Source organism: Polypterus senegalus, chromosome 3 (genome assembly GCF_016835505.1).
Source record: "Polypterus senegalus isolate Bchr_013 chromosome 3, ASM1683550v1, whole genome shotgun sequence".
Classification (NCBI taxonomy): domain Eukaryota; kingdom Metazoa; phylum Chordata; class Cladistia; order Polypteriformes; family Polypteridae; genus Polypterus; species Polypterus senegalus.
Genome location: NC_053156.1, coordinates 303,614,937 through 303,627,161, shown reverse-complemented (window position 1 = coordinate 303,627,161; position 12,225 = coordinate 303,614,937). Strand labels below are relative to the sequence as shown.

The 12,225-nt window shown below is 43.4% G+C and overlaps 1 protein-coding gene across 2 annotated transcripts in view; it reads left to right on the top strand.

Annotated features, from left to right (window-relative positions):
• ephx2 (epoxide hydrolase 2, cytoplasmic) overlaps positions 1-12,225 on the top strand; it is a 134,783-nt gene that overhangs the window by 21,063 nt on the left and 101,495 nt on the right. For both annotated transcript variants that reach the window (XM_039749523.1, XM_039749522.1), the window contains exon 2: positions 8,296-8,380. In XM_039749523.1, the coding sequence (XP_039605457.1) occupies positions 8,296-8,380 (85 nt within the window). The remainder of the gene's footprint in view (positions 1-8,295; positions 8,381-12,225) is intronic.

The window sequence follows — 12,225 nt, the reverse complement described above, 5'->3', positions numbered from 1 at the left end:
TTGGTATTAAGTATACTCAGAGACAGAGAAACAAGTGTGTGCTGGGAAATTATCTACTGGGCCAAGCAAAACTGTCAATCCTCAAAACCAGGAGGAACAGAGAAAAAAACTCAAAGACCACCGATGTGCTCCTGATGTTTAAAGTGCTGGTGAAGTGCCGGTTGAAGCTGGAGTTCACTTACCATCAACTCATTGGAGACATGCAGACCTTCTGTGATTTATGGGGGCTTGGGGGGGCTTTGTGTTCTGTTGAGAAGGGCAAGCTGGTGACTGGGTGGTGACTTCTTTAAATGTCCTTCAAAATATTTAAATACTGGATGATTGAAAGCTCAGAATAGGAGACTCCTGGGGAATACAATGCTGTGTGTATAATGGAGAGCGATGTACGGAGTAGGAGACGAGTACAGGGGGAGTGATGGTGGAGTAAACTGATTATGAATTGTGTGTTTATTATGGACAATTATTTATTATTTATGTGTGAATCAGGAGGCATGTATAAGGGAATAGTGGGTTAATGAACAAATTATGAATTACTTATTTAATATGGAAATTCTGTACTTTATGTGTGGAGTAAGAAGTGTGCACGGGGCAATAGTAGTGGAGTAATGCAACATATTTATTAACTGCATACTACTGCTGTGTTCAATTTTTTTTTTTTGTTGTTGCACGAAGTAAAGTTTAATTTTTAATATTAAAATAATCTATTAATATGCAGAGTGGGAGGAGTGTAAAGGGGGAGTAATGGTGGTTGTGTGATACAGACTTTTTTGTTAATATCCTGAATATTGGGATTGTTTGTCTTATGACTGTATATTTTGTTATTGTTCATAATAAAGGTCATTTTAAAAATAAAAAATATCTATCTATCTATCTATCTATCTATTATATAGTGCCTTTCACTTTATCTATCTATCTATCTTTCAATCTATCTATCTATCTATCTATCTATCTATCTATCTATCTATCTATCTATCTATCTATTGTGCCTTTCACTCTATCTATCTATCTATCTATCTATCTATCTATCTATATAGTGCCTTTCACTCTATCTATCTATCTATCTATCTATCTATCTATCTATCTATTATATAGTGCCTTTCACTCTATCTATCATATTGTGCCTTTCATATCTATCTATCTATCTATCTATCTATCTATCTATCTATCTATCTATCTATTATATAGTGCCTTTCACTCTATCTATCTATCTATCTATCTATCTATCTATATATATTGTGCCTTTCACTCTATCTATCTATCTATCTCTATCTATCTATCTATCTATCTATCTATCTATCTATCTATCATATTGTGCCTTTCAATCTATCTATCTATCTATCTATCTATTATATAGTGCCTTTCACTCTATCTATCTATCTATCTATCTATCTATCTATCTATCTATCTATTATATAGTGCCTTTCACTATCTATCTATCTATCTATCTATCTATCTATCTATCTATCTATCTATTATATAGTGCCTTTCACTCTATCTATCTATCTATCTATTGTAACAGGCTTAATGTCTAGTATATATATATATATATATATTTACATTGTATACTTTATGTGTATGTGTGTTGTGGAGAACAGCCCGGACACAGGCAGGCAGACACCCAACACACTTTTATTTACACGACTATTTACAGGTGGAACACACCCAACCCAGAGCCGCAGCACCAATCACCCCAAAGTCCTGGCCTCTCACAATGCCTCTCTCTGTCTTCTGACCGCCTCCACTTCTCTCCGTCCTCTACAACCCGACTCCAGCCAGCCAATGGAGGGAGGCGGCCCCTTTAATCCCCTCCCAGATGTGCTCCAGGAGCACTTCCAGGTGTGGCGGAAGTGCTGAGGTCCAGGGCTCCGAAGGCATTGGGGTGCCCCCTGGCAGTGACCACAGGCCCCTGTAGGATTGAGCTTCCAAGCTCTGTTCCCGTGGTCCCCAAAGCCACCAGGGTGGTCACCCCCACATGGTCTGGAGGGAGGCGTAAGCCCTCCTCCGGTCTTCCTGGGCGTCCCGGTCAGGTATACAGTAATATACACACACATACAGTTTATAAACAGACACACATATATACATATTTACATTGTATACTTTATGTAAGTGTGTGTATGGATAATATATTTACATATTGTGAACCCGGCCCGGACACTGACAGGCGGACATGTTGTTTCTCAACCACCACACGTTTATTTACAATATTATTTACAACTATGATGTCACTAAGACACAGTCCAATGGTCACTCAGACCCCAGTCACGTGCACAATTACCCCAATCACACAATCCTGGCCACAATGCCTTTCTTCTGGCCGCCTCCACAGCTCTCCTGAGCTTCGTCCTTCCTCCTCCCGACTCCAGCCTCGAATGATGGGAGGCGGCCCCTTTTATAGAGTCCCCGGATGAGCCCCAGGTGTTCCCGGCATTCCTCTTCTGGCCACGCCCCAGCGTGGCGGAAGTGCCGGCTGTCCTCCTGGCAGCTCTCCGGGTGCCGTCCTAATTCTTCCCCCCAGTACTTCCTGGTGTGGCGGAAGTGCTGGGGTAACACGTCCCCAAGGCATTGGGGCGCCTCCTGGCGGTGACCACGGGCCCCTACAGGGTGGAGCTTCCATGCCCTGTACCCGTGGCCCCCAAAACAACCAGGAAGGCGACCCCCACGTGATCCAGGGTGGGCACAGACCCACATCCGGTCCCTCATGACATCCCGGCCGGGTCATGGCCCCTGGCATCCCTGACAATATATACACATACAAATACATATACAGTATACACACATATACATGTACAGTATATGTTACCAGCAATGTATGAAAGCAGGCAATATACCGAAAACTGAAAACTGGATGTCAAAGTATGAAACGATTTAAAATGTCACACATTTCCTAGGCATTGTATGCAATGCCAAAAGACAAACCGTCAAAGTATAAAATACTCCCGATAATGACATTTCTAATGTTACAGTAAATTTTTTTTCTCAAGTTTTTTTTTTCAGTAAGAAACTTCTGTATTATATTTGATATTTTCTTTTATCATTTATACATTTTTTTAATGAAGGCCTTTTCATGACTCTCTTTTCAAGATTTACTTTTTTGTGAGAAAGTCATCCACCCATCCATTATCCAACCCGCTATATCCTAACTACAGGGTCACGGGGGTCTGCTGGAGCCAATCCCAGCCAACACAGGACGCAAGGGAGGAAACAAACCCCGGGCATGGCGCCAGCCCACCGCAGGGCGCAGACACACACACACCTAACACACGCCAAGCACAATTTAGAATCGCCAATGCACCTCACCTGCATGTCTTTGGACTGTGAGAGGAAACCCACGCAGACACGGGGAGAACATGCAGACTCCACACAGGGAGGACACGGGGAGCGAACCCAGACGGGACTCCTAAAGACAATTAAGTGCATAAAATAAAACTCTTTCCTTCCTTGAAAGTTCATATTTTATTTTGTCTTGTTTTCCTCAATAAGAAAGAGCTATACTTTATTTTGTATTTCTTTCATTTTCATATTCGTCTTTTCATGACTCTCTTTTAATACTTTGCCTAAATAGCATTTCTCATTCTATACAATGCATAGGGAAAGTATATATAATATTAAAATAATTCAGATATTTCATACTTTACTCAAAAATGCCAGGCATTCTACATACAGTCATATGAAAAAGTTTGGGAAGCCCTCTTAATTCTTTGGGTTTTTGTTTCTCATTGGCTGAGCTTTCAAAGTAGTAACTTCCTTTTAATATCTGACATGCCTTATGGACACAGTAGGATTTCAGCTGTGACATTAAGTTTATTGGATTAACAGAAAATATGAAATATACATCATAACAAAATTAGACAGGTACATAAATGTGGGCAACCCAACAGAGATATGACATCAATACTTAGCTGAGCCTCCTTTTGCTCCCTTGAGCCTCTCGACGCTGTCCTCCTGTAGCCTGTGATGAGTGTCTGGATTCTGGATGAGGTGTTTCTGTCCATTCTTCATACCAAATCTCTCCAGTTCAGTTCAATTTGATGGACAGCCTGCTTCAAATCATCCCATAGATTGTCGATGATATTCAAGTCAGCGGACTGTGACGGCCATTCCAGAACATTGGACTTCTCCCTCTGCATGAATGCCTTTGTAGATTTCCAACTGTGTTTTGGGTCGTTGTCTTGTTTGAATATCCAACCCTGCGTCACTTCAACTTTGTGACTGATGCTTGAACATTATCCTGAAGAATCTGTTGATCTTGGGTTGAATTCATCCAACCCTCAACTTTAACAAAGGCCCCAGTCCCTGAACTGGCCACACAGCCCCACAGCATGATGGGACCTCCACCACATTTGACAGGAGGCAGCAGGTGTTTTTCTTGGAATGTGATGTTCTTCTTCTGCCATGCAAAGTGCTTTTTGTTCTGACCAAATAACTCCATTTGTGTCTCATCAGTCCAAAGCACTTTGTTCTTAATGAATCTGGCTTCTCTAAATGAGCATTTGATACAACAAGCGACTCTGTTTGTGCTGTGAGTACAGAAAGGGCTTCTCTCTCATCACCCTGCCATACAGATGTGCTGAATTGTAGAGCGATGTCCAGATACACCATCTGCAGTGCGATGTTCTTGCAGGTCTTTGGAGATGATCTGTGTGTCGTCTGTCGCCATTCTCACAATCCTGCACATATGCCACTCTTGGCCTGCCAGACCTGCTGGGTTGGTTTAACAGCAACTGTGCCTGTGGCCTTCCATGTCCTGATGCCATTCCTTACAGTTGTAACCTCTGATAGCTTTTTGTAGCCTTCCCCTAAACCAGGAGACTCAACAATCTTTGTTTTCAGATCTTTGGAGAGTTACTTTGAGGATCCCATGCTGTCTGTCACTCTTCAGAGGAGAGTCAAAGCGAAGGAAGCACAACTTGTAATTGACCACCATAAATACCTTTGACCACTCATGATTGGACACTCCTGTCTGTGAAGTTCAAGGCTTAAGGAGCTCACCAAGTAATCAGCATTGAGCAGTGACAGGCATTCAAATCAGCACAATGACAAGGGGACCCACATTTTTGAACAGCCAGTTTTTCACATTTGATTTAATTTCACACAACTAAATACTGCGTCACTAAAAATCTTTGTTCAGGAAACACCGCAGTACTCAGATGTTCCTAGGAAATGAAAGACACACCACTGATATCTTTACTGTTGAAAGGAGAGTCCATTATTATGCAGGCTGAGAGGGGTTCACAAACTTTTTCATAAGACTGTATTACCTAAGCTTTCTATACAGTGCCTGCTTTTCATACATTGCCAGTAACACACACACACACACACTGGTGTCACTTCTGGTGTCCTTCTGCCTGGATCCACCTCTTCCTGCTAGAAGGACTTATGACTGGAAGTGTAGCCATTTTGAAAACAGTTCACTTTGGAACTCGCATCTGAAAAGACATTTTTGTAATTGCTACTCGTTTTTCTTTGCACTGCTGCATTCCAGTTATAGGGAGTCACCAGGGTGGCACCCCAACTCTTCATCACGGTCTGTCTGTTCTCTTACAATATATAAACTCACCGGCCTCTTTATTAGGTACACCCTGCTACTATCGGCTCAGACCCCCATTGATTCAACGAGATGCTGGCACCATTCCTCTGGGGTGTTGGTCCATATTGACATGACAGGCACCCAGTTGCTGCAGATTTGTCAGCTCCACATCCATGAAGCAAATTTCCTGTTCCCCCACATCGCAAAGGTGCTCTACTGAATTGAGATCGGCTGAGTGTGGAGAGCATCTGAGTCCAGTGAACTCACTGTGATGTTCAAGAGACCACTTTGAGCTTTGTGACCCAACATGTTGTCCTGCTGAAAGTAACCGTCAGAAGATGGGGACACTGTGGTCATGAAGGGAAGGACAAGGATACTCAGAAGTCAGGAGAACAGAAGTTTCTGAAATACTCAGAACAGCCCATCTGGCACCAACAAGCACGCCATGTTCAACGCCTCTCCATTCACATTCCGATACTCGGTTTGAACTTCAGCAGGTGGTCTTCATGACGTCTACAGGTTACATTGCATTGAGTTGATGCCATGTGATTAGCTGATTAGATATTTGTGTTAACAAGCAGATGAACCGCTGTACCTAATAAAGTGGCCAGTGAGTTGTATGTGTGCATCTACACACACACACACTGTATATATGTGGGTATATACAGTGGGTATAGAAAAGAACCCCCCCCCTCGAAATATTCCCATTGTTTTCGCTTTACAGCCTTAAATGTGAACACACAAACTAATATTTCTTCCCAGCTTTAATTACTCAATGCAATCTATGACATCCAAGTGAAAGACATCAGCGCTACAGTTCAGAAGAATTATAAAAAATATAAGAAAGGCGCTATATGGGCACCTGTCCCGACACAGACTTACACCAGAAGCACATTAAAATAAATACACTTTTATTTCTCTTCACCTGTGGTGCCTGTCTTCCCCATAATCCCCACAGGCACAACACAGTCCCCAGTACAAATAAAGCACCCAAAACACACTCTTCTCCTTTCTTCTTCTTCTTCTTCTTCCACCATCCCTCCTCCAAGATTTGTCCTCCTCCTCCCAACTCTGGCCATTGAGTGGTGGTTGCTGAGCCCTTTTTGGTCCACCCTGAAGTGCTCCAGGTGGTTGATTACCGACTTCTGGCTGCACTTCCGGGTGTGGTGAATATGCTGCCATACGGGCTCAGGAGTCAACAACAACAACATTTATTTCTATGGCACATTTTCATACACACAGTAGCTCAAAGTGCTTTACATATTAAAGAATCGAAAAATAAAAGACACAATAAGAAATTAAAATAAGTCAACATTAATTAACATCGAATAAGAGTAAGGTCCAATGGCCAGGGGGGACAGAAAAAACAAAAAAACTCCAGACGGCTGGAGAAAAAATAAAATCTGTAGGGATTCCAGACCATGAGACCACCCAGACCCTTCTGGGCATTCTACCTAACATAAATGAAACAGTCCTCTTTGGATTTAGGGTTCTCACGGAAAGGCTTGATGATGATGGTCACGTAGACTTCTGCCTTTTAATCCATCCGTCATTGTTGGAGCATCATGAAGCTTTGAGTAGGTGGAGGTGGCGCAGGAAAAAGAAACAGAAGAGAGAGTAGGGGTCAGTACGGATTTTAGAGCCACCATGAATAGTTATTATGATGAATTGAACATACGGAGTATCAGGATTAAGTTAAAGTGAAGTTATGAGAAGGCCATGTTACAGTAATGTGTTTTCAGCCGTGTTTTAAAGTGCTCTACTGTATCAGCCTGGTGAATTCCTCTTGTCAGGCTATTCCAGATTTGAGGTGCATAACAGCAGAAGGCCGCCTGCCCGCCTCACCACTTCTTTTAAGTTTTGTTCTTGGAATTCTAAGGAGACACTCATTTGAGGATCTAAGGTTACGATTTGGAATATAAGGTGTCAGACATTCTGATATATAAGATGGAGCAGATTATTTAAGGCTTTATAAACCATAAGCAGAATTTTAAAGTCAATCCTGAATGACACAGGTAACCAGTGTAGTGACATTAAAACTGGAGAAATGTGTTCGGATTTTCTTTTCCCAGTTAGGATTCTAGCAGCTGCATTCTGCACTCGTTGCAAACGATTTCTGTCTTTTTTGGGTGGTCCTGAGAGGAGTGCGTTACAGTAATCTAGTCGACTGAAAACAAAAGCGTGAATTAATTTCTCAGCATCTTTCAGTGATATAAGAGGTCATAGTGTGGAGTCTCCTCAGTCTGTCAGTGGAGCAGGATGGTGACAGCAGTCTGTCTCTGAAGCTGCTCCTCTGTCTGGAGATGATCCTGTTCAGTGGATGCAGTGGATTCTCCATGATTGACAGGAAAGCTAACAAATTCCTAATACAAGAAATTGTACAAGGTGAAATAAAGAACAAAATAAAAAATCATCCTCTTATCTGTGCTCTTCGTCTCCTGAGCTCCATCTTGTAGGTTACCTCTGATGCCAACAGCCTCTAGTTTCAGAATTCATCTTCAGGGTCCCACCGAGTCGAAGGCTTGTGTAAGTTGGAAGCTTTGATTTTGGCAACTCCTGCAGTGGTCTGTTTGACAAAAATCTTTCAGGTTGGTTTGGCATGTCATAAAGCCCTGCTGGCCACCATGTAGAATCGGCCGTACCTAATTATCTGACCTGTGTGGGTTTAATTGGCTAAAAGAGACTTTTACTTTTTTTTATTATCTCCTCTATGACTGCTAAATGTTATTTTATGTCTAACCGTGTCTTTATTTTTGACATTTCTGCAGGGGTTTCCTCCAAAGTGTAATCCTTACTTCTGGTCCCAATGGTGCCTTCATCAGAGCTGAACTTGGGAAAATAACACTCAGTCAGGTAAGTCACAATGACGTCCATATGGAACCGTCTACTCTGTTGGTCTTCAGGCCCCTTCACTTTTTTTCATGTTGCAGCCTTCAGCTAAAATCATTTAAATTCATCTTTTTCCCCGTCATCAGGCAACACTGAATACCCCTTTGAAATTTTCAGAAACTTAATTAAAAATGAAAACCTGAACTTTCACCTTATCACAAGTGTTCAGACCCTCTGCTGTGACACTTGACATCTGGCCACGTTTAGGGGTTTCTGCACCTTGTTTAGGAGCCCACCACCGGTCAATTTGATGCACTGGACAGATTACAAAAGACCCCCACACCATTGTACAGAAGGTGGAAGGACTTTCCTGCTTAGAGACGGTGATTGTGTCGTGGCGCAGAGCTGCGGGGGGGCCTGCTGCACTGAAGGTTCCCAAAAGCGCTGTGACCGCCATCATTCTTAAATGAAACAGGTTTACAACAACTGGGGGGCTTCCTGGAGCCGTAAGTCCAGCCACACCAACCATCAGAGCCCTTGGTAAGAGAGATGGTCCATCTGGCAGAGCTTCAGGGAACCCGTGTGGAGATGAGAGAAACTTCTAGAAGGGCAACTATCACTGCAACGGTCCCATTAATCAGAGCTTTATGGTAGAGCAGCCAGATGGCAAATAGAAATCCACTTGGCGTTTGTAAACCAGTCGGTCACAGGCTGCCACCCATGAATCACAGTTTGCTATGTTTCTAATGGCAGTGGCACGCGGACCCCCGTCGGCTTTGAATTTAAGGGACCGTCACAAATGTTCATAACAGTGCCACCGATATTTAAGGATCACCTTTATAGAAGATCTCTCTGGCACTGATTTGTGACCACTCACTGTATAATAATTAGTAAAATAGTGGACTCAGAAGAGCTGTAGTGATGTTGCCAGACACATCCAGAAGTGAATTTGATTGGTCGCTCCAAATGATGACCGTGCGGAAATCAGTGAAGACCACTTCAGCAAAATGGCCTCTGGGTTTAGGAGCTGCAGTTTATAGATAGATAGATAGATAGATAATTTATTAATCCCAAGGGGAAATTCACATACTCCAGCAGCAGTATACTGATAAAGAACAATCCAGGGAATGAGTCCACATATCTTGGATTTCAGAAGACTGCAGGATGCTTGTGTGTGGAAACATAAAGGCTGTGAAGGGCCTGGAATCACTCTTATAGGAAACGCTGATCTAGAGATGTGGACATGCCCAGCTCAAAAGTCCTGCAATATATGAAAGACTAATAGATATACAGGTAGGAAAGGCACTAAAAATAAGAACGCTCAAAAGACATTCTAAACAGATACAAAAGGCTCATAGATAGATAGATAGATAGATAAATGTGAAAGGCACTATATACATATATGAATGTACAGATAGATATATAGATAGATGTAAATATATATTTATACATAGTTTATTTATATAGTGCCTTTCACATCTATATATATTTCTATATATCTATATATATCTACTTATATATATCTATATATATATTTATATCTATATATATATATATATATCTATATATCTATATCTATATCTAAATCTCTCTCTCTATATATAAATATATTATCACGCACGCGCGAGTAGGAGGCTGCGGACGGATTCGAACGCACCTGGGAACATATTCGCCGGCAGGGAATGGTGGGGTACTAACTTTCTCCCCCTGCTTTCTCATAGGAAAAAGGACCTCCCTCCGTCATAAGCGGGTTTTGACCGCAGTCGCACTTCCGCCCTTCCTCCGCCATCTTGCCCTGACGTCACCAATCCCAGCCTCCCTCACGGTCCTTCCCAGCATTCCTCCACTTCCGCTCCTCCCCAATAAAATGGCCGCGGACGCCATGGTTCGGCGTCGCGTTATGAACGATTTTGTTTGTGATTTTGATTTCTGCACAATATACGGGGCTGGCGGACCCCAAAACTTTATGCTGTCTCCTCTTGAGTATTTTACAATATATATATATACAGTATATATGTATACAGTATATATATATATATATATGTATTTCTATATATATCTAGGGCGACATGGTGGTGCAGTGGGTAGCGCTGCTGCCTTGCAGTTAGGAGACCCTTAAGGGTTCGCTTCCCGGGTCCTCCCTGCGTGCAGTTTGCTTGTTCTCCCCGTGTCTGCGTGGTTTTCCTCCCACAGTCCAAAGACATGCAAGTTAGGTACATTGTCGATTCTAAATTAACGCTAGTGTGTGTGTGCCCTGTGGTGGGCTGGTGCCTTGCCCGGGTTTTGTTTCCTGCCTTGTGCCCTGAGTTGGCTGGGATTGGCTCCAGCAGACCCCCATGACCCTGTAGTTAGGATATGGATGGATGGAGTCTAAATACTTCTAGGAGTGAGAGATTTCAGTTTTTGAGTTTTAGTAAGTCTGCACACCTCTAAAAACAAACTAAATTGTCCAATGGAAGATATAAAGAAAGGAGGACAATCAGGGTGACGGTTTGGACGAGAAAACAACTCAAAGTTGTAGTTGCCCCTTGTGCTTTACTCAGCATTGACGGCACTTATGAAATGGCCTGTGCTGAGACCCCTGGTGCTCCCAGTGCACTTTTCTCATCTCTGGTTCATCGTTTGTCATCCTCTGGTCGGCTCCTCCATGTCCATATCACCTGAGCCTGTCTTACCTCTTCAAGCTCCTTTTGCTTTGGGAATGGAGGTCCTTTTTGGAGGCGACCCGATAAAACTTCTACAGTCACGTCCAGTAGACTATCGCATAATTCCATGTTTTCCTTGACTTCTTCAGAATCATTAAGCCGTCTCCTTAAAGGACCAGACCTCCACACTTGTAGACAGCCTTCTTCCATGAATGATTGGCCAGGATGACTAACTGCTGGCATTCTGACCTCCACTGGTAGCCTTTACTGCTCTTAGCTTTCAATGCGGAGTGCGAGGACCCTCCACCTGCCGGACAGCTCGCTAGCCTCCCATCCAGGCCATGGTCCAGTAGGACTCTTGGATTGACTTGCTGGCCTGACATCCAGGCACTGGTTCTGGCCAATTCTTGAATGGCTCCTTGGCTTCCTGACTGGGCAGTGGTCCATTCCAACACTTAGATGGCTCCTAGCACCTTCTCCCTAGATACGTACTTGTATGTACAGTACATACTAAATATCTTGATACATCCTTGTGCAGCCCACTTGTTAAACTGCCTTCCTGGAGTCCTGTCCAGGCCGTGGTCAAGTATGACTCTTAGATTAATTCACTGGCCTGCCATCCAGGCACTGATTCTGCCCAATGAATTGAATGGCTCCATGACTTCCTGACTAGGCAGTGGTCCATCCCAGCTCATAGATGGCTCCCAGTCCGTCCTCTCTGGAATCTCGTCCAACTCAACGCTTGGACAGTCTTCATGTAGTCCCATCCAGGATGTGGTCCAATATGACTCTTGGATTAGCTTGCTGGCCTGACATCTAGGCATGGTTTTTCAGCCATATCTTGAGCTTCTTCGCTTCCTTACTGGGCAGTGGTCCATCCCAGCTCATAGATGGCTCCTCGCCCACCTTTTAGACTGCCTTCCTGGTGTCCCATCTAGACAGTGGTCCAATATGACTCTTGGATTGATTCACTGGCCTGCCATCCAGGCACTGATTCTGCCCAATGAATTGAATGGCTCCTTGCCTTCCTGACTGGGCAGTGGTCCATCCCAGCTCATTGATGGCTGCCAGTCCATCCTCTCTTGAATCTTGTTCAGCCCAACTCTTGAACCATTTTCCTGTAGTCCCATCCAGGCTGTAGTCCAGTATGACTCTAGGATTAACTCGCTGGCCTGACATCCAGGCACTGGTTCTGCCCAAAGTCTTGAAAGTCTGCTTGGCTTC